This window comes from Athene cunicularia, assembly GCF_003259725.1.
Source record: "Athene cunicularia isolate RWA chromosome 2 unlocalized genomic scaffold, athCun1 chr2_part1, whole genome shotgun sequence".
NCBI classification, from domain to species: Eukaryota; Metazoa; Chordata; class Aves; order Strigiformes; family Strigidae; genus Athene; species Athene cunicularia.
This window is the reverse complement of record NW_020799095.1, coordinates 58,466,021-58,493,507: the sequence shown is the minus strand read 5'-3', so window position 1 is coordinate 58,493,507 and position 27,487 is coordinate 58,466,021. Positions and strand designations below refer to the sequence as shown.

The following is a 27,487-nucleotide window of genomic DNA, read 5'->3' as shown; positions in this document are numbered from 1 at the left end:
GTACTAGTCAGCTATGAATTATTCAAATCTATGTGTTAAGATACACTTATCTTCTTAAAACAAGTAATTGCTTAGCTGTGGCTTTGTTTTCTAATTTTGTTACAAAACACAAAGCTGATTTAAAACGTTTAAAACAATAGTGTGCTTTTTGGTAGATAATGCTAAAAAATTTAGTGGTGTTTTTGCTAATGACCCGGAGGAATTTATACACAGTGGAAATATCTAATGACCTTGATTTGTCTTTCTTAAGTATACTGCAGTACTGCATGTGTTTTATAAGTGCTTTGCTTAGACAGCTGACTTAGTCAAAATGCTGTGGAAAAGGCTGATTTTAATCAAGAAGAACACAAAACACCAGGAAAAATGAGGGGCTCAAAATAGAAAGTAGTATTATCAAGAAAGTGGATGATTCAGAAAAATTACAATGAGATGAGAAGCTGCCTGTTTCTAGATCTCTAGTTCAAATAAAGATCCTCTGTGATAATTTGTAAGTCTTGTTGCCATCCAATACCTGCTTGGTAACAAAAATTGGTGAACTTTGGTATCTGCTACCATGTGTGCACACCCATAAGGATGCATCTGTAACCTGCATGCATCTTTCACAGAACAGGGAAACACCAAATGGTCCTGGATGCTGAACTACTTTTTACTCCTTTCATTTGTACTTCCAGAATGGACTTACTCTCTGTGTACGTACTGTTTTAAAATTAACTGAATGATCCAATGGTTGTGTTCACCACTGGAAGTTTGTTTCTTTTTTTTTTTAATGTTAACAGAATTTCACAACATTTTAGTTTCCCTTGGAAATTTAATTCCAGGCTTTTGAATTCCCTACCTTTCCTCTTAAAAAGAGTTACACAGAAAATAGTACAAAGAAAACAGATTTTTAAAATGAAGTTCATAAAGAGGGACATTAAAATTATTAAAGCATATCAATAATAAAAAAGTAGTTGAAATTTTTTAAAGACTGTTGTGCATTTATGTGTCATCAGGTGATGAATTTTAAAGCTACTTCTGGGATAAAATTTTTTGGGTCAATCTCATAGAAGTCTAATACAAAAATTCACAAGCTGTTTCTTCATGAATCTCTCTTACTTTGTGGTGCAAAACATGGACTATCACTAAGAAAATGGAGTTCCTCTTCAAGGCATCCAGTAAAGCAACGCATCTCGTTGGTTAGTCTGCAATAGTAAAAGTTGCAATTGACAAAAGTTTTTTGAAGCTTTGAAGCAGAGGATGATAATAACAGCATGCTATGGTTTGTTCTCAGGATCTGAAGCCTTTTCTTCTCCTTAATCCCTAAGCACATTGTGCACTAACATTATATACCCAAGAAGTACATTTTTTAAAGTCTTTCTGGGATGTTATCTGACAGCCATTTAAAAGTCCATGTTAACTTTAGGGCCGGAAGAAAAAGAAGTGTTTCAAGTTGACTCAGTAGAAGATCATTTAAAGAGAAGGAAACAACATTTTTTCAAGATGCAGAATGCCTCTGGTATTCTGAGCAGGCTGAACTATTCAAGGGAATTGAGGCTACTCAGCACTTGGTAAGGTCAGACCCAAATTTGTAGGCCTCAAGTGCAACTTGGCCAGCACATCTGGTTTCACAGCTGTGTTCTTCTAGAAAGTAAGGTGGGAGTTTGACATAAAGAGGGTGTCCAATAGGTAACCCATCTTTCATATAACTGTTGCCTCAGCTGGGACTTGAGAGAGGGCAGTTTCTGCTGACTCACAAATAAACCTGAGCAGTCTCTCATTCTCATTTCACACTGAAAGAGCAACATAAGCTATTAGATAAAAATGGATTAGTAAACCTGGTTCTGTTTGTGACCTTTCACCTTTTGTTTGACTTTGATCTTCACCTCCTCGTGTTCCTGTTTCCCTGCTTGTATTGGTATGTTCCTCAGTAAAGGGCTTTGAAATCAACACATAAACAGAGCTAGGTGGTAGCGGTACTGACCACAGGTCTTAACCTAGTAAGCTGCAGGAAATGATCAATCACACTTTCATGTGAAGAAAGAAATAGGATGTTAGCTCCAATTCAGATTGATCTCCAGCACCTGGCTGGAGTGAGAAACCAGGGCAGGAGAAGGTATATCATCACTGCAGCCCCCACAAAATCTAACTGTGCCACTGGCAAACAAAACTCCCAGGTTTTAGCTCCCTCCCTTGTTACTCTCACCAGCTCCCAAAATCTCTTTGCTTCAAGCCCGATTTCACATGTGATCACCTGCGCTTCAGAGAGTTGTGCCCTTGCCTTCCCCTCAAGTCAGTCAACATCATCTTGCCCAAGGAGTGCAAGTCATGGTTTCCCTCTGCCTTTCTACAATCCTCCTCCACAATCTGTATCTTTCCTTCCTTACACTATTACTCCATCTTTTGCATTCAGATGAGACATTTTCTCCTTACTGTCTGCCCAACAGTGGAGAGGTCACCCAGCCACAAGGCTGAAGACATGCTTATCAAACTCTTGAGTAGCTGGTGCAATTCTCACTAAGCCTTGAGACTTATTTGCCACAGATCTTTAGTTCTCAGTTCTGGCTGCCAGTATTTTTGCCTGCATGCTGTCCTACCTCTCCCTAACAAGTGTTGTACCTTAAATCTAATGTGTACTCAGTTTAAATCCATTAGGTGTCTTGCCACTCCTGAAGATCTTTCTGTCCTCCTTTCTTCTTAAAAAGGGGTGAAAGGCCACTGCTCTCCTAAATATGGTGAAAGCAACTCAGTCTTCCACTGAGCTATTTCCTTGAGTTTAATTATTTGGTTTTCTTTCCCAACAGCTCTGGTTTACACACAGGTGACAGTGTTACAAAAACAGTACCCGGGGGCCTTCCAGACATGAGACAAGTGCCAACTGTTGTGATCGAATGCGATGACAATAAAGAAAATGTGCCTCATGAAACCGACTATGAAGATTCTTCCTGCCTCTACACAAGACAGGAAGAGGAGGAAGAGGAAGATGAAGATGAGGATAACTCATTATTTACAAGTAAGATTCATTTAATTTTTCCTTCTCATTTATTTAGTTTTTACTCTGAATTCTCAATACACAAGGGAAAAAACAAGGCCTATAAGTTTTCTTTCTTGACCATGGCTTTTGCATCTCTCAGGGCTTGACTGCATAGGGATGCTTGGTAAATTAATCCAAAATTGCAAGTAGCATGAATTTATAGTGATATCCCTAATACATGTGAATCCCTGTCTGGGTAGTTCTCAGACAGAATTCAGATGACTGGTTTTGGTTTATATTATTTCACTTCCAAATTGACTTTTGGATTCACTTTCCCAAGTGTCCATGATTTAGAGAATCCCTGCCTTTGGCTTAAGTCAAGATCAGCTCAATAGAGTTACTTCAGGAGGATAAAGTAAGTGCCACCAATAGAGAATCAGAGTGTTTATATATAGTAAGTATTAAATCATGTCAGAATTGTAAGTCTGCCCATACTTTGAAAGGGGTCATGGTCAAAGAATTGGGCTCAGATAAGAAGAGAAGAGGTTAATTGATAGCTATATTGCAGTTACAGTCTGAAGAGGCACCTGTGGCCCCTTCCTGACCTCTCTGAGAAAACCCATCTCCTGCCTCAGTGTGGCATCATAGGACTCTCCCATGAAGACAGGATACAGTACTTTTTGTATGACAACTGCTTGTCATCCTGCAGGTTGAGCTGAAGTTCCAGGCCCTTGGGTTTCTTTTCTTCTGAAACTGGGAGCAGTGCAATCAAACATCACCCTTTTTAAAACACACACAAGGAAGATTCTAAAACAGGCATATTTAATCTCCTCAGAATCCTCCCTTACTCTGCAAGTGAAATTAAGTAGTCTTTCTTCTTAAACTAAGAAACAGAGCAGACCTGCACTATCTTACACTCTCCTGCCAAAGCCCAAAATCTCTCATGGGTTTGTGTCTCTCTGTCTGCTTGTGTCTGTCTTCCCTGCTCAAACTGTTTTGGATGCAAGCATAGGAAAGCAAGCTTGAGGTGTGAAAGGCCACTGGTTTTCACAGTGTCTTTGCCACTGTCACTGCCTGAGAAGCAGCCTCAGTTAATGTACACAGTGATCTGTGCTGCTTCTGGTTGACTTTTGATTCCTTCTAGTGCTATCTTGGATGTCTTGGTATTGCATTGCAAGAGAGAGAGATACCTGTCTCTTTCCACATGATGTAGCTCTGCTGCCTGCCCAGATTCTGAATTATTCAGAATTATTCATTCCATTATGTGGTTAAGAAACACAGTGCTAGAGAAAGCTAGATGCTACTAGCAATTCTGAAATAAGCCCTTCTCTGCTCCCCTCTATAGAACAATATTTTAATTTCTTTTTCCTGTATACCTACTGAATTAAACTCTTCCTTATTATGATATGAATTGAGATTAATTGAGCACGTGAAGTTAATTGATGCCCTTTTCCCACAGTCCATACCAATGTAAATGAGAGCCTAGTATCCTCCCTTGGCTGGTACTACTTTGCCTGCTGTACGCTGTAATGAAGTGATGACACCTCCTTTGGCAGAGCCTCTCTTCTCTCCCACAGGCTCCCTGGCAATGAAAGTCTGCCGGAAGGACTCTTTAGCAATCAAACTAAGCAACAGGCCTTCTAAGCGAGAACTGGAGGAAAAGAACATCCTCCCCATGCAGACTGATGAAGAGAGGCTTGAACTTAGGCAGCAGATTGGGACAAAGTTAACAAGGTAGGAGACGAATGAACATTTTTCTGACTCTGGCTTTTGGAAATATGTGGTGGGATGCAGTTTTCATCCTTAGTCTGTAAACATTTGAAATCTGTTCACAATGTTCAAGAGGAAAAGCCGTGGGGGAAGAAAAATACTCCAGATGTTATTTCTGCTCCAATATAACTTCCCATACAACACCTCGTTTCATTTTCCTGGTATATCCTATGGGGTCTTTGGTTGTGTTAAGTATCAGCATGAACTGTGTGGATTTGGTTGCTTTTGACACACCTTTGGGAAATGTTCAGTTTTGATAACATTTTGTACCGTAGGTGCAGGTGCCATTTGATGGGATGTTAGTTTGGCCAAAGGGCAGAGGTATAACTCTGTTCTGACTGCATCTCCCATGAGTAGCTGAATCTTTTCCTGATCCAAAATGTTTGCATCTTTCAGTACCTCCTTTTCTTGCATCAGGTTGGACAGATTTGCCCTGTCTAGACTTTCTTCTTCATTACTCACCAGCTGTTCTGGTTTTCTATATTTCATGGGGTGTAGAGAGGAGGCCATTAATGTGGAAGATTTCTGTCAAGAATTAGTAAACCGATGTCAGTAGAAGTGTCTAAGAACCTCCTACGTTCCAGCCATGATTTCTGTAATCAATTTAATACTGTTATCGACTTGGTGGTATGCAAAGCTGGTGAATGCTGTTAGTTGCCTTCCAGCCTGACTCTGAGAAAATCACAGTGAGAAGACCAGGCAGTTGTGGGTTTTGTGGGTGGGGTTTTTTTGTTTGTTTTTTTTGGTTTTTGGGGTTTTTTTGAGGAATGGGGGGGGATAGGAGGGGAACACTGCTACAGGAAGAATAGGAGCTCATGCTAAATACCTCTTTCAACATTTTATCTGCTTTTTTTTTTATTTCATAGCCTCATTTACCGCCTCTTTGGAATAAACAAATTATCTTTCCAGTCTGTCTTTGAAATTATTTGTGCTGGATCATGCTTAGCCTACTCCAAGACCTGTCTAATTCTTCAGTATTCTTGTTGAAGGGCCTCAGCAGTGATCCCCAAAATATGCAAGATGACACTGCACTGTTGCTGGTACTGTGATTTTTCAGTCCAGTATTTATTCAGCCTAATACTTGTTAGACTGCAGCTGCACATGGAGCTCTGGGTCCCAAAGAGCAGCACACGATAACAAGGTTCCAGTGCTTAGATTATTAATTTTGAACCCTTCTGAAGCATGTGAAGAGTTGAAATTTTTGTCTCTTAGCGCATCTTACTGTGCACTGCTTGACCTTGCAATGACATTGAGCAGCATTTCCACTGTGTTGCCTATTTGGCTAAATTACTTAGGTCTCTCAGAAGTTTTACAGCTCTGTCTGATGAAGGTAAATAGTGTCATTTGCAGACATTGGCTCTGCACAGCTCACTGAGCCCCAGGTGGTTTTTATTTTAAATGTTTTATATCTCACGTCTCCAAAACCTGCTTTTTCCCCATTAAAGAATGTTTCTTCAGCATATCTCTTTTTAACAAGGGAAACTAATTTTGGCAATACCCAGAACCCTTCCTTGTGTAAGCCCTGTATTCTCACAATGTCATTGTTTTGTTTCCCCAATTGCATCTGCTCTTTCAGTCTGAGGTATAATTCTAATCTTGTCTTCTAATATATCTGGGATTTAGGGGCAGTCACAAATAGTTCAAATAATTAAAACTCTGTATATAGAGGCTCAAAAAGTAGCTGAGCCACTGCTGTTTCATTCCTATTTTCTACCAGTGTAGCATCACTGAAATTGGTAAAAATTTCCCAAGCTTTGTCCGGAATAATATAGTTGCCAGTCTGACCTTTTAATTAATAGTATTTACAACTTAGTATGTCATCCTTTTGAGTAGTTAAAAACAATCAAGAAATATGAGGAGAAAACAACTTTCCTCATCTCTGCTATGAAAAAAGCCAGACAATTCAGCAGCAAAAGGGAAGGTACCTATCTTACCAGTGCTTTGTATCTAAATGTGATGTATCCATGTGCTCAGACTGATGAATATTAGATTGAAATAGAGAGAATATTTCAGTTTGGACAGTATTTCTCTACTGTCCAGGCTTCATTACTGAATCCATCCTTTGCCACTGCTCAGTAATTGTCACACAGTGATGCAAATGCCAAGCAAAATTAAAGCAGTGAAGCATTTATAGTCCTTAGAGAAGATGCTACATGCAGACTATAATTGCAGCTGGCAATTTTGGATTTCAGAGCGATTTGTACTGTTCCACCAATGGTCCCCTATGGTTTAAAATAGCCAGCCAATGAAATCACGTATACTACTTACAGAAGTTAAAAATGCAGAATAAAAACTTCAACAAATAGATATTGTCTGTGATGGATCAATTAATTTTCACCAAGAGGCCAATGAGGATACTTTGGTATTTAAGCATAATCCTCACGGTATTTAGTTTGGAAGAGCTCATTGGCTGCCACATTTGGCAGATCAGAATTTAGTACTATAAAGAGAACATCTTTTTAAAGATGCTTATAGCCAGGCATATTGAGAGATTGACCACTGACATATTGTGTGAGAGAAAAATCATCCCAGGTGTAGTTATTCCAGCCTTATTAGAGTTGCACCAGAAATCAACTTGGCTCAGAACTGTTTGTTCAAATGCTGTTTAAATGTAGCTTGGGACCTCTGAACCTCCAGTTAGACACAGAAAATTGTTATAACTTTATTACTGCATCCGCCAACTGGTAGACTCCAGAGCAGACTTCACCATGTCACCCGTTTCCTGTACTGGGAGAATAGTGCCTCAATTTACACCAGACCAGTTGTAAGGGTGAGGCTGCAGAGACTCTATCTTACAGCAGGATCTGGCCCACTCTACACCTGAATATTAGCTCAGCCATGAGACAAATTAACACCTTGTGCCTATCATAGAAACCCATCACAGGAATGAAGTACTTTGCTGGTGCATGGCTCAGCACATGTAGATACAAGCAAAAATGGACCTTTTTGCACGAGATGGCAAAATATGTCCTAGCAAAGGCAGAAGACCCCCACATCACATGAATTCCAGCCACATGAATAGGCCACTGCACCATAGACTATTTCTGGGCAGGCTTTACACAGCAATTACAGCAACTAATCAGGAGACCTCCTTCTCTAACCAAACCAGAATGGACTACTCCAAAATATGATAGCTACTACAAAGCAGGGATCAGAAATAGTGAATTAAGATGCAGAACTTCCAGCTCATAACCGCATGTGACTTAGGGATAGGAAATGGATGCTGGAGGCCATGTTCTTGACTCCTAAAACCCCTTATAACTCCATTAACTTCTACTCTGAAATGCAGACCTTCTGCGCTAAGTCTGCACTAAGTAAACCTTTAAGTGGATATGTTTTTCTTTTTTTTTTTTTTCTGCCTGCTGAGCTTCTCCCAAACTTGTCCTCCGTTTTATCCCTCTGGTGCCTGCACAGCTTCACAGCTGCTCGAGAAGTGCATATAAGTGACCGTGTGACAGAAAGGAGAAAACAGGTGGAAAAACACAACTGTGAAAGTTAACAGGCAAAGGGAAAAGATGGACTTTGCCTTCTGTCTGTCTCTCTGGCTGTGCTGGACCTGCTGGGAAGCACTGGACTCCTGGTTCTGAGGTTAGAGCAGGGAGCAGGAGGACCTGGATTTAGTTTTCAGTGGCTACCAGGGTGAGAGGAGTGGGGCATATCTGGGCTGTGACTGTGAAGCAAGGAATCAGACAGGATCTGGATCTGAACTTCGAGGTTCTCTCAGGGGCAGTGATAAAGGCATGGCCTGTTAGGAGGGCCAGCACTGATGGGTGATGCACAGCAGAGCCACATGTCTGCCAGAGACTGCAGGACTGTCCCACTGGTACTGAGGCGGGTGCTTCAGTGTCAGTCCTTGCACTTCTTTTTCACCAAGGAGTCATAATGGTGGCCATAAGAGACCACACAGACTTCCTCAATCAACATGTTATTGAGTAAGCACAAGAGCCCTTTAGAGAAAATGTATCTATATATTAATGTATAGCTATACACTACACTAGACTTTATTGAGGACTTTGCAATTCCTTGAATTAGGAAGACCTGGTTTCTTTGTGTGTCTTTCACAAAGGCTCGCCCATACCTTGAGACAGCGTGTGTCTTTAGACTATGGCTAAGCTGCCACGCATTGTACGAGAGAGGCTTTCTAAAGCACTCAAGTCTTTTTTGAGTCTCTTAACCCTCCAACTCTGGTGAAGGTGCTCATTAGCAATTAGATACAGGAATATTAAAGCTGAGATTTTGATCCACTGCTTTTCAAGAATGGTGGCAGCGTCCTTATCTGTTTTTTCTGAATTACTTCCATCCTGACTTTTCCCACCTTCTGGAATAGGATGGTCTAATCAGACAAAAAATCTGGTAATCTACTGTTATTATCATCACGTTGCTGAGAAGTGGTGTTAAGGCAACTTCTTGATATTCACAGTATTATTACTGGTCAGCATCATGTCTGTCTCATCAGCATACTCCTACCTACATTGGGGCAGAGGGCAGGGTGGCTGCAGGTCACAGGGCAAAGGAGATGCATAAAGTCTGTCTACAGGTGAGCGGTGCATGTCAGGGGATTGCTGCCCATCACTGGCAGGGGCCACAGGCAACCCAATAAGATTTTGTGGCTCAATAAGGTTTTGTGCTGTGCTGCTGCCAAAAACTGTCAGTTACAGGAGTCAGGTTTAACCTAAGACCATACCTGGTGTGAAAGCAAAGAGAGGTGAGCTGAGCGAGCAGCCATCTGCACATTAACTAAATAATTAAAGAGAAAATAATTATATTAGAACCAAATAAAGAAGGTAACTTCTTGCAATGTCCACACACTGCATCTCTTCTGACTTTGAGTGATGGACATCCCATTGCTTGACTGAATCCTGTGAGTGTATCACTGGCTTTAAAGCAGTGAATCAATGGGAAGCTCCTCTGTCAGATATACAGTAGTGCTTTGCTTTGTTTTTTGCATAGCCCTAGATTTATTCACTGCAGTACCTTATGAGGTGCTGTCCCTACACCAACAAGTGGAAGATCTTGATCTGAAGCAATATAAATAACATACTGCAAGTATCACAAGGCAAAGGATAAGAAGTACGAAAACAGATCAGAGAGACATTCTCTGTGTGCACATGGCTGTAAATATGTATGCTTGAGATATGGGCATGCACACCTGCTAGATGTGTTTATAGTCCCACTGATGCTTTGGAAATAGTACCAAGATGTTTGTGACTGAGAAATGTAGCATGAAATGTCATAAATCTTCATTATGGAGCAGCAGGTTTGACAGATGATGGTCACCTACTACCTCAATCGGAAAGGTAACCTACTCTATGCATTCCCTGATCAATACTACATCTTTCTCAGCTCTACTGAAAAATACTGCCTAGGAACAGAAATCCTGTGATGAAATGAACTTGGTGAATTCCCACAGGTATGAAAAATTGCCATTGATTTTTAAAATGTCATGAGGCTGCTGTGAGGTTTTTGGACTGGTTCACATCAGGTGCTAGTTGTCCATGTGTCCCTCTGCATGAGGGGGAGTACTCAGGAGAAAGAGCAATAGAGTATGTTTGTAAACAGAAGGAGAGGTGGTGAACCAGAAAGCAAAGTAGAAAAAATGGACAATTTGGGAAAAGGATTGCATCTTTGCCCTCCCTGTGAAGGTGATAGAGATATTACCAGTGCTGAGGAAGGGCTGGTCTCCAAGGCTTGCACAGTCATTAAAATGCACACCAGTTCCTTCAGAGGCCTGAGGGGACTGAATAGTCCAAAGTGGTTGTTTGTTTACTAAAAAATTATGCTGTGAGATGATTCATCTTTTTGAAACAGTTAATTATTTAAAACAGTGTTGCAGTCCTGTTAAGGGGAGGGTTTATTCAGCCAAAGGATGGCAGCAAGATGGCCCTCATCGAGCATGGCTGAATCTCCTCATGGCCGTTCCCCATCCAGAACTATGGAGAACATTTTATGCCCTCCCCATCTCTGAGTCATTTAGGGATAAAAAGAATGGGCAGACAGCAGGATTAGGCTTTATTCACAGACCTCATTTTGTTGGGTAATGTGAAATAATTTCTTCCTAATTACCTCTGACGTCTGCAATTCTCACACTTATTGTTAGCTTCCACTAATGAGAGAAAAGCAAGTGCCTAAAGCAAGAGCTCATCCCCAACACAACGCATGTGTGTGCATGTGGAGCTTGCCCCTTAGCATGTCGGGTGCTGGGGATAAATCACACGGAAAATGGGATTGTGATAAACAAGCTCATCTAAATCCTGGATTAGAGGGGACGATGTGACAGCACTAGATATATGAATGGGGGCAACTGAAAAAAGACTCAAAGGGCTGAGCCTGGGTTTTGGCTGTGATGGTACCTAGGGTAAACGCCATTATTTTCCCTTTCTAGTTTAGTTTCATGAGGAAGCTGTACATTTGTGAGAAACCACAAGGGAACTATCTAAATTGCCCTTAGTATCAGGAGAAAGGCAGCAAAAGCAGGTGATTATCCATGGGTGACAAGCTGAAACTGAGTTATCGTTACACATCTGGACTCAGCCATCAGGAATAAATAGTCTGAGTAGAACTGATCTGGGTTCTCTGTGGGGATACGGGAGTACAGATGGGAGATGGAGTCTTAAGGCCCTTGTCAGCCCTCTTTTCTGTAGTTCGTGTCCTGGTGAACATTGTTGCACTGAAAGGAAAGGTGGCTTTGTTACAGTGCTCTGGGAAGCCTACATCTTACATGGGTTTTCTGACCTCAGGCAAGCCACTGAAACTCATGCACCATATATGGATATATATATTTAAGCTATCTTGGGGTCTCAATGTACATATGTGCCTCTGAACTTTGGAAAATTCCACTAGTTGACAAACACTCATTGACAGCAAATTTTGTGTTCTTTCAACAAACCACTCAGGTGTCAGGATCTCTTTAGACATCTAACTGTGTTTCAGTAGAATGAGGATCCTCATTTCTGAGCACAGTTTGGACTTGTCTCTTTGTATTAGGAATTTTCATAGCTAATATCATCATTCATCAGAGAAAAAGACAAATGTAATATCACAAATAATGCTATTACTATTGTTTTGATAGGAGAACAGCATGAATTTGCTTCATCTGAGTAATTTGCTCTGGCAAAAGGTCAGCAGAGCAATCAAGGGAAAGGGGAGGTGACAGTGGGTAATGTCACCACAAAACACATCACTGCTATGTGCTCCCCCATTTGTGGGATGAACAGTGCCCTTAACATATGATCTGGATGGGCCCTGGCAGTGTGATCTCTCTGTCGCAGCTCCACCTTGGGATGGGATCAACCCCTGCTGCCACCAGTTTCTCTCAACCAGGGCCATCAGATGTTTTGCTATGTATGAAAGCAAAACTTCACAAAGTGCATACAGTCTGTCCTTGGGCAGATATGTCTCCCCATGTTAGAAGATGGGGCTCCAAATGTGCAGAGACAATTTATTTATGTTACTGTAGCGGAGGAGGAACATTGTGCGGAGGAGAATAATGCTCTTAATGGTAGGCAGCGGACAGCAGGAAGCAGCATTTGAGTGTAAGGTTTTCCCAGAGGCATCCGTGTGACCACTGATGAAGTGGAAAGTGTTTTCTCTGTGTCAAAAGTTCATTTCAGTCAGAGATGTCACCAGCCCGGGAAGGTATTTGTTATTCCTGGGGTCTGTCACTGCTCCCATTGCCTGCTCTCGTGGAAGCAGTGCAAATCACTCCAAGCTGTCGTTGCAACATCTGTTTCTCCCATCCTTGTTCTGCACATGCCGAGGCAGAACACATTATGGGGTTACTATTTCCCCTTCATGCTTCCAATCCTCTTCAGCCTTCTGACACAGTCTGTATTTGAGGTCTAACTCAAGCTGTCAGCACAGCCGAGACAAATATATTTAGTCTACCTTGGTTTCCTTTGCAGTTTCAGTGGGATGTGGTATCCTTCATTTTCTGCCTGGAATTGATTGCAGTGTTGCTTTTAGTTGTCAAACTGCTGTCAGCTTTTACCTCAGAGGAAGTCACATTTCTCTGCTGGGCGAAATAATTCATGGTGATATAATACAAGCTTGTGGCAGTAATGAAATAACATATGTTGGTAATAGAAATAGTCTTTTATTTCTCCAGTAAACAAGAGGCCACGTGGAGTCCATGCAGTACTCTTTTCAGTAAAAGAATGGCAATTATTAATAAATACACGTGAAATAAACACAAGCAGGGAAGTACCTGAATTAAATTAATATATTCTGGCTTTAAAAGAAGAAAGCAAAGGTGGTTGGTTTGTTTGTTTTCTTTTACTGGTTAATGCTGACAAATTTAAGCTCCATTAAGAACTACCTCATAAATTTCCACCTTGTAAAAAGCTAACCATGAATCTTCATGTTTTGTGTCTGCTGATTGTGGGGAGTTAATCACAAGCACAACAGTTGCTCAGTTTGGATGACCTTGTAATTTCCGTAAAGGGAACAAATCAGATGGCAGTACAAGTAGATAAAAGAAGTAGACTAGCAGGAATAAATTTCATTTTATAGGCTGATGATTGTAAAATGGAGAAATTGCTTTATGAACAAAATATTTAACCTCTCTCAGAAGTTACAGTTTGCATTTTTTTTCCCTTTCGGTGTATTATGGCCTATTTGGCAATACATCTGTAGGAGATTAATATAGGTAATCCTTGTAAAGATGTCAAACACATAAAACCAATTTTTTATCCTGACTCCAGTCAGCTTTTAGATATAGCTCTGCTCATATATGTACACTGTGACTATTACTGTGAGCACAAGCAAGACTACTAGAGAAGTAAATCTAACTTGTGTACATAGTCATCTATCTATGTCCAGAAACAGAGGAGTTTCATATGCAGGTTATTGTATGTGAGTAAATAGAGGTGACTTTTTTGAAGAGTTGACCTTGTAGTAAATGGGATTTATTGGTTTATATGTTTGGTTTGTATAGGATTAAATGTCTTTTGAAGAAATGTACCAAGAAAGTGAATATACTTACCATCGCACCTGATAGAATTATGTAAGGTTGGAATTTTGCTTATTTTCCCTAAGACATAGTATTAACATGAGGGTCACTTAGAGATGAACAGGGACTTTTTTTGCGTACACGCAGAAAAGTTACAACAGGTCTTTTAGAGGCAAGTGTGAATGAAAATTATGCTCATATTTCAGTGCACTGGGATTCATAAGCACTGCACAGACCATATGTGGGGATTAAACTAAGTCCTTAACCTCAGACCTGACCATGTAAAATTACTATTTATGTTAATAACACTAGTGAAGAGGAAATGTTCTCATGTGCAATAGACCACATCAGTGTGTCTCTAAGTATGCTGCCTGTAATATTCATTGCCTGCCTTTCTGATGATAATTTTTAAACCAGCAAACTACAGGGAAAGCATGTTAGCACCAAGGTAAATTCAGTAACCTGGTTCTTCACTGACATCCCTGAATTCAGGAGGCAGCAATGCTAATGGTTAATGAGGAATTAATAGAATAAGCATTCAATATATTGTATTTGCTAAATGAGCAAGCATCTATAATGTCAGGCCTGGACTATTTATCCTGTAGAATATCTTGAGTTTTTCAGCATGCTGGAAGAGTCTTCACAATTTCCTTTGTTGCAGTAATCAAGACAGAAATGGTCTTCCCGCCTCCCTGCAATCAGCTGTCTTTGATTTAAAAGCTAGCCTTGCAAGCAGGAGTCCCTAGTCTCAAACAGCAGGGGCTGCAAAGGCATCAGCCCACTCCAGGGGGGAATGCTGCCTGGACCAGGGCCCCTTCACAGGAGCAGGACATGCACGGGGACCTCAGTTACCTGGTAGGATGGTGGATGACAGCATTTGGGGGACCTCAGACACCTGCTGGGGTGGCAGGTGGCAGCTCAGTTGCACCCAGGCCCTGTCAGGAAGCACACAGGGGGATGTCAGCTGCAAGTAAATGCTAGCCTCAGGAGGCCCTCATAGAAGCTACAGGGAAAGGTTCCTGCCCATCCACCATGAAGATGGCCATCGTGCCTTTTCATGGCCCCATCAGCTGGCCCACCTCCAGCTAAGCCTGTGAGCAGCATGAACAATGAGCTCCTTTGGCCTGTTTGGCTGCAATGGGAAGTTGAACACCCAAACTGTGGTCCCTGGCTTTCCTAGAGCGTTGCCCCAGTGCAAGGATTTCCCTGTTCCAATATCCAGGTTTCAGCTGTGAAAAAAAAAGAGGGCAGGCAGCCCCTCTGACAGGAATAAGTTTGTTTGGAGGCAGGTTTACAGACACACTGCAGCTGCACATCAGTCTCAAAATGGGGAGCAACTTCCCTGGCAGGAGTTTGGTACCTTCTTAAATCTCCTCATCGGGGCATTCTCTCTCTGCTCCTTTCAGGATATCCCAGGGCCAGAACATACCCACAGACTTTTCCTCTTTTTCCAGTTAAGAACTGACTGTAAATGCCTGGTGTCCTTCACCCTTGGGTTGGGCTCGAACCATTAACCCTTCCCTTGTTTTGGCAGACATACATTCTGAGATAGAGAGACCTGGGCAGTTGCAGGGGATCGCAGAACTATGTGATACTCCACCATCCATTTCATCTTCCCCCTCAGACTAGCAAAGAAAATGTAATACTCTACTGCAGTTAGAAGAGCTGCCAACATTTTGCACTCCACTGTTTAATTCCAGTGAGTTAAGGGCTCCATCATGTTTTCTAATGTAACGTGACAGATGAAAAAAGGCTCTGCAGCGGTGAAAAGACAGGATTTTTTTCTCTGAAATCCATCACATGTGATTCATTTTTGGGAGATACTTCCAATTCCCTTTGTCTTGACTAATTCTTCTCTTCAGAGTCTTTATTCTATCTTGTTTCTCCTTGTATTTTAGTAGTGCTTGTAGCCCCCCTCCACTCCACCCTTGTTCAAGATACTGTAGAGCACTTGGCCTCAGTCTGAAGGATTTTGGAACAGAAATAAAGACAGTGATGGAGAAATGCAAGGCATCAGTGAGGGAATACTAAGCATCATAGTTCCCCAGCATCCTCCTTGATCGTTGCACAATTGACTGCCTCAGATTTGATTCTCCCACCTGCCCATCACTGTACCTTGCCTTTCAGTTCTGCGTGCTTGTTGAGACATGTCATGCTTTAACAATTAGGGCAAGTGTTAAAATCTTCAAAACGTGTTAAAATCTTCAATAGAGAACAATGCTGCCTCACTATTCAGCATAAAAGTATATCTGAAAGGATTAATTTAACCCAGCAGTATTAAAGATTTAGTGCCACTTTTATTTTCTTTAATTTTTCTTTGCTCAAGAAGTGCCCAAAGACTGGAAGAAAGCAAATATCACTCCTGTATTCAAGAAGGAGGACGGATTACAGACTGGTCAGCCTCACCTTGATCACTGGGAAGGTGATGGAGCACCTAATCCTGGAAACCATATCCAGGCACATAAAGGACAAGAAAGTCATCAGGAGTAGTCAACATGAATTCACAAGGGGAAGTCATACTTGATCAACATGATGAACTTCTACAATGACGTGTCTGGCCTGGTAGACAAGGTGGGAGCAGTAAATAGTGTCCATGTAGACACAGTGAGGCTTTCAACATTGTCTCCCATAGGATTCTCACAGTGAAGTTGTTGAAGTATGGGCTGGATGGACAGACGGATTGAAAACTGTCTGAATGGCCAAGCCCAGAGGCTGGTGATCCGTGGCACAAAATCTAGTTGGAGGCCAATAATTAGCAGTATACCCCAGGGGGTCAATACTTGGTCCAGTTCTCTTAATTATCATTCATTAGTGGTCTGGATAATGGGCAGAGTGTATCCTCAGCAAACTTGCTGATGATCCAAAACTGGGAGGAGTTGCTGATGCACCAGAGGATTGTGCTGACATCCAGAGGAACCTTGACAAGCTGGAGAAGTGGTCTGATAGGAACCTCATGAAGTTCAACAAAGGCAAGTGCCAAGTCCTGCACCTGGGAAGAAATAACCCCGGGCACCAATATATGCTGGGGGCTGATCAGTTGGAGAGCAGCTTGACAGATAAGGATCAGGGTGGACACCGAGTTGAACATGAGCCAGGAACATGTCCTCGTGGGAAGAGCTAATGCTATCCTGGTCTGCATTGGAAAAAGTATTGCCAGCAGATCGAGGGTGGTCATCCTTCCCCTCTGCTCAGTACTGATGAGGCAATACCTGGAGTGCTGTGTCTGGTTCTGGGCTCCTCCATACCAGAGAGATAAGGACATATGGGAGAGAGTCCAGTGAAGGGCCACAAAGATGATGAAGGGACTGGAACATCTCTTCTGTGAGAAAAGGCTGAGAGAGCTGGGACTGTTCAGCCTGGAAAACTCAGGTGTGTCTTATCAATGTGTAGAAATACCTGAAGGGAGGGTGCAAAGAGGACGGAGCCAGGCTTTTCTCAGTGCTGTCCAGTGACAGGATCAGAGGCTTTAGGCACAAACTGAAACACAGGAGGCTCCCTCTGAACACTGGGAAACATTTTTTCACCATAAGGGTGACCAAGCACTGGCACAGGTTGCCCAGGGAGGTTGTGGAGTCCCCCTCCTTGGATATATTCAAAAGCTATTTGGACACAGTCCTGGCTCTAGGTGGCCCTGCTTGAGAGGGGGGTTGGACCAGATGACCTCCAGAGGTCACTGACAACCTCCACCATTCTGTGATAGCACAAGGCATCAAAAGATCTTACAAAAATCCTTGTGTATTAGCAACATCTTCGCCTTTTGAAGTGCGTGACGTTGGCTGATTTTCTGTGTGCCTTTGGCACTGCAGAGTGGCCAAGTTCTGCCTCAGACTTCCCAAAATCCTGACTCCCTTCACTACCCCTCGTCTAAGGTTACTGTGAATGTGTCTCCTAAAACTATTCTGATGCAATGCTTGACAAATTTCTCCTGCTTTGGGTTATTGCACAATGGCTGTGCCAGCACAGACAATTTAACCAGGTCACAAGCTCTGACAAATGCTTGTCTATGACAGACATGTAGACCGTAAAAGTCTCTAGCTCATTTTACTTCCAAGAGAGTATGGTGTTAACCCTTGAGATCAAGCTCCTCGTGCTCTGATCCACGGAAAAAATAACCAGGACTCAGTTTCTAAACAAGAACATCTCACAGGCACCTGTATTCAATGAAAGTCAACTCCAGACACCCAACTTCCCTCAACAAACCTTTCTCTCTGCACTGTACCTCCACATCCCCTCAGTCCACCTCTGCTATAGCAAAAAAACACCACAGTCCCAGTTTCACTTCCAAGACTTTTTCAAATTCCTCGTACCCTTGTGTAGCTCTGTTCTCCTTTTCTAGCTATCTGAAGCAAAACCTTAAGATCTGCCTTCAAAACTTTCTGTCTCTGGGTGGATCCAGAGACAACAAACAGCAATTTATTGTTCTTTCTCAATTCAGGGAATTGGGAGCTTGCTCCTCTCAGAAACATCCCAGACAGCCTGCAGTGGTGCTGTCTGGTATCTGTACAACAGTAATGATCTCCAGTAGTGCAGAGTACAGCAATGTTTTAATGCTCTAGTAAGAAAATAGGATGGAAGTGTGTATTTGATGCACATTTTGCCAAAAAAACCTGCTCGTTGGAGTTTGAAAAGCTGACAGAGTGTAGTGGTTGCGAGACATGTTTTTTCCCCCCTTTTCCTTAGCAGCTGGTGTTCATTAGCTGGGCTCAGCAGAGCACCGCTGCTATCACAGGAGCAAAGTTGTTATTAGCACTAAATAATCTCCCGTCATGAAAATGGGCTTAACACTCCATAAACTATAAGGTACAGATGTAAATTCAATATGCTTGTAAAGCAAAACACAAGTCCACATGGCTGTGGGCAATGGGGGCTGGAAGGAGGGGCTGAGAGATTATATTCTTTTACTTCAGCTTAATGCAGATGCATGAGAAATTGCACATTTTAAACTAATAATGAATTTGAGCAGAACTAGGAAGCAGGCACTGTATCTGTTTGCCCAGGCCATCCTAGCCAGCACCAGTCTGTACCCTCTCATAGCAGTAGGTGCAGCTTCCAGTTTTACAAACACTTTATGCTGTTCAGAATACATGTTCAGAGGAGATTTTTGTCAGGGTGACTGTACTGATTCCCTTTGCTACCTGTCTCCAGGCCCCCTCCCCTTGCCTTCACTGCAGCTGGATATGCAGAAAACAAGTGGATGCCATGAAATGAGGGTACTGAAAGCCCAGGACAGAGTATTTTAGTCCTGGTATCTGAGTGTACCCTGCAGGGAAATCCAGGCTTCTCCTGTGGCATGTCAGCAGCCACGAACAAGCATATTTTGCTCGGCTTGCATAAAAAATATTTTAAATATTAACTCTCTTCAGCATCTCTGCCTGAATGACAGATACATAACTATTCAGACCAGTAAGGATCTCAAAAAACAATCACCAATTTAAGGCAGTCTTTCTTTAGAGGACAAGCAATTGCAAAAATGTGGGGTTTAATGGCACCCTCATTTGAAATGTCACAGTGAAGATGTCTACAACACTGTCCCAATAGGGTTTAACAAGTGAAGTGTCTGTAGTGTAAAGGAGAAATGACTACAGGTCAGCTGGGCAGGAAACAGGTTTCTCTCCGATTTTATATAAGGAAGATGGAAGATGTTGCTGGGCATTCCCTCCCCCTCCATGGTTCAACCAGCCCTAATTAATGAAAAAAAACTAATTAAAAGAATATCAGTCTCCCCCCAGCAGCTAGTCTGTGGTAATGAGGCAGGTTTTTACATTGATAAAGTGTCAGGGGGAGCTGAGGAATTTGCAAGCAGGTACCTGATATTAGTCAAAAAACTAAGAGTGGAGAAACTTCAGTAACAGTTGAACTGAACCCTCAAAACTTTGGGGAGAAAATGTAAGAAGCTGATGTCACACTATGCAGAAGACGAAGAAAAAGGCTGCAGCCTGTTCAGCATAGCACGTAAGGTTTGAATGTCCCTCTGAAAGTGTTTTGTTTCATGGGGTTCTTATTGTTTATTTTGAAGTTAAGAGTATTAGCCTGGAAATAGGATCTTTGTTACTTTGGAGATTATTGATTCCTGCTGCTAATTCCTTATTTGATGTAATAAACCTCTTTGTAACATTCCATTTGTTTTGCTGTAGAAATACTTACAAAGCAACAACAAAAAAAAAAGATTATCACTTCATGGTCCAAATTTAGCCTCCAGGTAATAATGTGCATCTCAGTAACTTTGAGAGAAGAAAATGCAGATGGGACATGAATTCTCTTGAGTAAAACATATCTTGTCATGCTTTTAGGCCACTAAATTTAAACCTAAAGGTGATGATATAACTGAGCAAATCACGTCTACTATCTTGTCAAAGTAACAACCGTGCAGTTTCCTAAGGCATGGTGTTTTTTTAGTGTTAACCAGGTGAATAATTTCTTCTTTTTTTTAAAAAAAAAAAAAAACTAGACATGCTTGTTATTTTCTGTCTGTGGTGCAGCATGTTTTCATTGATGTTCCATGATATGCTATGATTTTTAAAAAAGTATTTCTGGACTTTCCTAATGCACAGAGGCAAATGTAGGCTCTGGCACACCATATACACACCAACTGGAAGGGGACAGGTTGTATTCTTGAATGAGGGTGGGAATTTATACAGTGGGCAAATCTCTGAGTAGGGTGGTGAAACATGAAATTCTCTAGAAAGGTAGAAATGAATTCCCAAACAGTGATACAGATACAAAAGAATCAACATTGCAAAACATATGCAAAGACCCAGTCTGACCAGCAGGTACCACAGATGCAGATGTGACCATTAAATGGCTAGGAATGACCCAGACATCTGCACTGCAGCTGGCAGTGCTTCAGTAACCTGCTTCAGTAGATTTGTGCTTGTAATTACCGTAGCAGTTACTGCAAGAAGAGTTGTGTCTACTGGAGTTGACTGAATAAGGGATTTTTTGCATTTGGTACGCAAATGGAACAAAATAATTAGCAAGTGAGGTAGGGAAAACTGAATAAAAATAGTAAATTGAGACAATTTTTTTATTACAAACTGAAAACTAGCACTTCGGGTCAGAATCAGATCTTTTATCCAATGCATTTTTTAATGCTTTTTAATATTTTTAAAAGAAAAGTATGTTTAGTGAACTATTTTCTCCGCTGAAACTACTCACTAAGTTTGACCTTACCTCGCAGATAGTTGCTGACCTGCTGGAACTCAGTTTTTCAGCAGTTTTACTGTTTGTCACAAATGTTTCACCCAGCCCTAATTCTTAATTTTCAAGTGAACATTCTAGGCCACAGCCCTTTGCAGTAAATCGCTCCTATTTATCACCTGCCTTTCATGCAATCTGGGGATCTGAAATCCCTCTGGCATGAAATAGTTAATCACTCCTAAATCTCTTAAGTTTGTTCACATCCAGGACTTTTCTACTTCAGTAACAAGACAGAGTGTGTGCACCATGCTGTTTTCTATGCATCTTTTATCCTAGAAACGGAATTATCGTGGTTTTGAATTGCTAACACTGCCAACTTCTGTTATAAAAGCGTTTATTGGAATTCCTGTGTTGTCATTGAGTATTTCAGGTTTTGATTAATTTCTCAGAAAGTGGATAAGTTGCTTTTTTTGACATTACCGATGTGAAGTGTTTGGAGGTGAATTTGATTTCTGCGGTATTGTTCGTTTGCCTTCTTCATGCTGGCACTGGTAAAATGGTCTGTAACAAACTAACATAGTCAGGGAATATATATTAACTCCCCTCTCTCTGTTCTTTGAGTGGTCTGTAGCTGCTGCAGTAATGGGAGACTTTTTCAGGTTGCCATGTAAGTGTTGAGCTTGCCCTCAGCAAGTTGGTGAAGCTCCCCACCCAGATTTCCTTTGTTAAAACCAACAGCTTTTTGCATTTTGAATTGAGATTTGCTATGATGGTCACAGATTATTTGGACTGCCAACCAAAATTGGTTTGTTTATTTATGTGTTTTAAATGTCCCTGGCTTGGTATTTTAGGATTACAGTTGTGTTAGTGCATATGTGAATAAGAAGATAGGGTGCTGTTGCTTTTTTAATTAGACAAATTGCATACTGACAGTGCTAGAGGTGCAAGATACCTGCTAATGCACAAGTTATGTACATGCAGTCACTGTGGTCCATATATAATCACCATGTCACTGTGTTCCACAGGAGGTCTAATCTTAACTCTAGCTAAGTACGGGGAAGATGGTTCCTCCATTATGTGCTTCAGCCCTTAGCCCTTTCTTGGAGTCAGCAGCTCCTTCTCAGCATAGGCAAAATTTAAGTTTTCTCAGAACAAGATCCTTAGAGGAGAGCGGGGCTGGGAAAGATCAGTGGGGATTTAGAGGGTTGTCAGATGTTTGGGGAGTGGGGCTGTGCTCCCATTGTCATCCCTCATCTTCCTTCCATGGTTTCTTCCCTGGCTCCACAAACCACCTTCCCCACCTAAAGCATTACTTCTTCTCTCCATCCTGAGGCTGCCACAAATGCACAGGAGTAACTGCTTTATTCCTGTATCGAACCATGTGAGCTTCCCGGAGCAGCAGGAGTCGGGGCAGGGGGACATGCCAGGAGGGAATGGAGCTTTGCTATTCTGGCTCTTGCCTGGAGATGGCTCTGCTTTTATGGTAAGAAGCCACCATGTGCTGGAGACCAGAGAGATACCCCAAATTTGTTTAATCCAGGTTGCTAAAAACACCAGGGGATGGTGTCACAGATTCAGCTTCAGTCACAGCTGGCTTGGTTGGGTGATAGAGAGCTGAAGGGGTCTGAGCCCCTGCCTCACATCTGTTCTTAGGCAGAATGGTCCATAGGATAGTTCAGGAAGCCTTTCAGCAGCAGAAGATTGGGGACACCTTTGCAAATATATTAATGGTGACCCGGTCTCTACAGATCTTCCAAATACAAGGTTACAACTCAAAACTGACTGAGTGCAGATGGCAGGAGAAGCCTCTAAAGACTAGTGTTTGGAGGAAAAGAATGTTATATTCAACCAGGACAAAACGTAACTTACTATGAGGAGTAAGGAAAATGTTTCTAAGACGCAGCATCTAGATCTTCCCTTCAAAAAAACATCTTTAAAGACTCATTGCTGTAAGTATGTTTGTTCGCAGGCACAAATCCACATTACTATAGAAAGAAGAGATTTTAAAACAAACCAGACATGAGCCTATAGATAGCGAGCATATCTGTTTAGCTCAGATTGATTCTCGTGGATTGACCTTGAACTGTGAATTATGATCTCTTTAGCTTTGTAAAATCAGCTTTTGGTTCAGTGTTATTACCTTTGGAGAAGCAAGTGTCTTCTCCCAATGCTGTACAGACAACAGAAGGACAATCGCTAACATTTTTTTCTTTATTACAATGGGTCCTAACATCCATCTGTTTTTTCTGGCATGCTTTAGATTTTCAACCAGCATTTTGTACATTTTTCCCTCTGGATTTCTAGTACTCAAAAATATCCAATTTTTATTGTTCCAAAAATACATGCTTGAATTAGATACATAGTAAATTCCCTTCTCTAAAAAAGATTGTTTCCTACTGCAGTTGTTGGATATTTTGTTCTTGGGATTAAGGATAAGAGATTTGAGAATTAATCCTGCAAAGCTCATGTGGTGTAACTATCTTAATTTCACCATGCCCTTTGTTTTTAAATCATTTAAACTTGCATGATTGTATTTTATGTGAACAGCCAGCATTTGACTAAAAGGTTTGATGCTGATGAAACAGTATTGTAATGAAACAGAGGAGGCTCCATTTTAGATCTGGAGGTGTGAGACACGAGCTTGTGTGATCTTACAATGTTCGGCATATCAGTAGGCATTTTGCAATTATTGAAAAGGAGGCCAAAATCTGAATTTGTGTGTCTAGCACTCTTTGGCTTTGCCTTTAGAAAAGAATAAGAAATTAAGTAATTCCTTAGGAAACTGCAGGTGCCCACATTGTGATGGTGTGGTCTAATGAAAGGTTGATGGCTTGTGTATGTCATTATTTACACTGTTTCTACTCAGAGTCATAAGACTATCTAGTCATTCCTTTTTTTTCTTTTAACAAAATACAGAGTTCATGGCCCCAGATGATTCTGCTTTACTTGGGTATTTTAAAGAAATATGTTCTGTATATGATAGGCAAGACTTTATGCAGACATAATGAATTGTCAAAATCTACATTTTGAATATAATTCACTTTCCCCAGGAGACCTAATCAGGGAAGCCTGTTCTTTCTTGGGGAGCTTGTAACTTTCCCAAGAGTAAATCAAAATAATAATAAATCAATCCCTCAGCTGAAACAGAAAAGACTGCATTATGTGAGCTATGAGTCAAAATTGGATTCCCATGGGCTAAAGAATGAGAAAACAAATTGGTCAGGTTTAGAGTTTTAAACAAAGGGCCAGCTTGGTTATATTTTTCACTATCCACAGATGCTTGAGCAAGCAGAAAATTTGCTGATTAGTTTTCCTAAAAATCCTCACCACAATCTAGACTAGGCAGAGCTTTAAAGTTTATATTGAAACTGTTTCTCAACACAAAACCAAGTCTGGGATAAGCATAATTTTGGGGGTAGTGAAAGACTGATTAGAGCCTAAATTAAAATTAAATAATTTTACTTGAAAATATGATTTTCGTGCAGAGCCCAGCTGGATAGATGACTGCAGATGTGTTACAGGAACTGTTATTTGGTTGGTTCACATGCCAGGCTGCTCTGTATTTCTTGTGGTGCACTAGGAAGAACTGCTTAGCAAAAGCATTGCCTCTCTCCTCCAGGGTATGGGACTGTTGTAGCTATCCTGAACCAGGTGGTCCAGTCCAGGGAACAAACTGGGATGCTCAGGCAGCAGAAGTACCTTGCCCATAAGGCACCCTCAGAAAGTATTTAGATCTTCAACTGATGCTTACCAGTTTTTAAATTTTCACCAAAAGCAAGCACTTCCTACCAAGATTGTTTAACTAGTTCTCATCTAAACTCTGTCTCAGTGGTGCTTCACCAATTTTCCCCAGGATGAACAGGGGTCTCTGCCCATTTTGGTCTGCTCTAGTCATTGCCACAGGCTTCTTTATAGCTGCAGAAGCACCACCATCTCCCAGGGACTGAATGTTTAAAATCAACAGGGAAATGGAGAGCAGTCATTACATGGTAACTGAATCATGGCAAACACTCCTTATGGTTTTATTGCCTTGATTTCTCAGGAAAAGGAATTATAAGGCATATCATGATGACTGTTACCAGGAGACTTGTCACACAGGAAAGAGGCCTTAAAGAAAGATAATGTATCCTACAAATTAGCGAACATCTTAATGGAGACTAGTATAGGAATTTTAATGGTGTAAAACTCTTATATTTGCTTCTTTGGGTAGGGATTTTCTATTCAATATGCCTTCAGTTTATTCACTCATTGATAAAACTGTTTTTAATCCCATTTTATAAATCCTGTTAGGAGAAAGATAGTCCTCTGTAGACTCTGAAGTCTGGCTGGCAATATCTGGGCTGATACTTCAGAGAAAGTGAAGGCTTACAAGTATTTTTTGCTCGTTGTGCAGTGACATAAGGAAAGGAGGTAGTTCATTCCTTCCTTCTGCTAACAGTTAACCAGCAGAAGCAAATACAAGATTTTCTTCTCCTCCATTTTTCTCTTCCAATTTTCTGTACTTGGCGTGGGAGTGCAAAGAGCCCCTGGTAGCCTATACTTCATCATTATTGCTTTGCTATCAGCATTGTTATTGGGGAAGGCAAGCTAAATTAAGCAACAGTAAGACTCTTTACTCCTATTGAATTTTCCTCGTGTCGAATTATATAGCTGATGTAAATCAGTGCAGTTCTACTGGCTTCGGTCATGCTCATTTATGCCAACTAAAAAGCAATGTGACAAGTAGTTCTTTGTAGCAGCTGGCTTCTCACGTGCTCTGCTCAGATTTACTCCTCTCTTAGAGTGATCTCTAGAGTGGTCTGAACCTGGTTGCAATTGAGTAACAAGATTTGCATCTATAGAATAAATTCAGGAGTTGCTCCAGAGGTTATGCCCCACTGTGCACAGAAGTTGTTTTACATCAGGGTGACCTATATCATCAGGAAGAGCTGTAGGAACATGACTGCTCCAAGATGTTTTGGTGATGTTCTGGACACCTCACCATACTGCTGCATGCCCTGTTGTGACCACCCATGACCTCTTTGCCTATCAGTCCTGTTCATGGGTCACACACACGAGATGTCACCATTCAAGTGCTGGAGAGCTGCTGGGTTCTGCCTCTTGTATCTGCAAACACTCAGAGTTAATAAGCTTGGCAAGTATACGGGGCATCATTTTCCAGCGAGCCTTGTACTATATCCAGCCATTATACTTACAGATGACCCCATACAAAGCTCTTAAGTTTTCTTGTCCTCTGGGCAAAGGCAAAGATGAATTCCTGGTACCCAGAAAACACATATCCAGCACCATCCTGTTCACATAACAACGAGCAGGATGGCTCTTTCACAGAGCTCATCCACAACAAAAAAAGGATGAAGGAGAAAAAACCCATGATTCCTAGTAGGCGACAGCCTAGGCAGCCAGGAGCGCCTTTACTTCAAAGGTGCTACCAGACAAAAGGGCTGCAAGAATATGACCGTCAGCTCCACAACTAGTTGGCCACTGTCCTGAGAGCCCTCTGGGTATGGCCACACTGCAGAGCTGTGTGGGCTCTTCATCTAAGTGTTTTGAATTGCCTGGGGAGATGTACAGCTAGTTTTTCCTTTTATTGCTCCTGCAGGACGCTGCCACATGGAGCAGAAACTTCTCATTCTGAAGTTTCAATTTGCTGGGCAAGCTCTAAACAGTAACATCCATCAGTGAAGATGCTGCCTTTCTTTTCTTTTGCACCCTGAAGAGATTACATCCCCACCAGCCAATATTTTTAAGTCTAATTGATTTTGCATGATTGTCCCTCCAGCCCCCAAACTCCTCATCCACTATGATGTGCCCAGCCCAGCCCAGAGCAGATTCAAAAAACAAACCCAAACAAAAAGACTCCACCACACAGCATCCTTTTGAAGAGCTGCTCAGGTCTTGTATAGTTCTAGCACGAGGAGTGTGGTGCATTTTCATCATGCAGGCAATTAATTCAGAAAATTGGTTTGCTGTCAAGTTTATCTTTGTAAATGTGAGCAAAGTGTTTTATTTTTCACTGACAATCTCATTTGAATATTATTTTTTCAGTGAAAACTTAGCAAGGCTCTCTTTATGTCACCATAAATCTTAGGAAAGTTTTTCTTTGTAGTAAAACCTTTGTCAGAGTATTTGCAAAACTGCTATTAACAATATTGCCAAAACATATGAAGTATAAACCAGGCAATACATTGCAAAGCACAAATTACAAAAACTTGTATCCTATCCCCTTGAATGCCCGAAGCTTATTGCAAAACTGCATGAATGGCACAGTGAAGGTCAAGCATGATCACACAAGAGATTTTAGATACAGAAAGTGCTGTTAAATGTTGTTACATTTTAAGGTCTGTCTTGCCTGTTCCTTGGTTAGATGCTTATAGTCATACAGCTCCATGAAACAGCCAGAGTAACCTTTCCCATCAACAGCAGCCCCACACATCCCACTCAATTCTTACTGTTTTCGCAAGTGGATCTGTTCTTTGCTGTTGCACCAGGCTCCTTCCTCACCTTCACCTTCTCCTGTTTATTCCGATTGTGCTGCTAATGACACTTACTAATGAGACCTGACCTCTGGCCTCCTGACAGCCTCGTGGAGCCCCTGAGATGTTAAATTAAATAAGGCACAGCAGCAATCCAGCAATCAAACTACTGAAATCAACCTCTGCAAGATAGGTGGGCGTCATTAATAT

General features: G+C 41.5%; 1 protein-coding gene across 1 annotated transcript in view; it reads left to right on the top strand.

Moving 5' to 3' along the window:
- The window catches only part of PHACTR1 (phosphatase and actin regulator 1), a 77,262-nt gene that overhangs the window by 24,992 nt on the left and 24,783 nt on the right, over positions 1-27,487 (top strand). The window contains exons 5-6 of the mRNA XM_026841836.1: positions 2,781-2,989; positions 4,528-4,684. Coding sequence (XP_026697637.1) covers positions 2,781-2,989; positions 4,528-4,684 — 366 coding nt within the window. The remainder of the gene's footprint in view (positions 1-2,780; positions 2,990-4,527; positions 4,685-27,487) is intronic.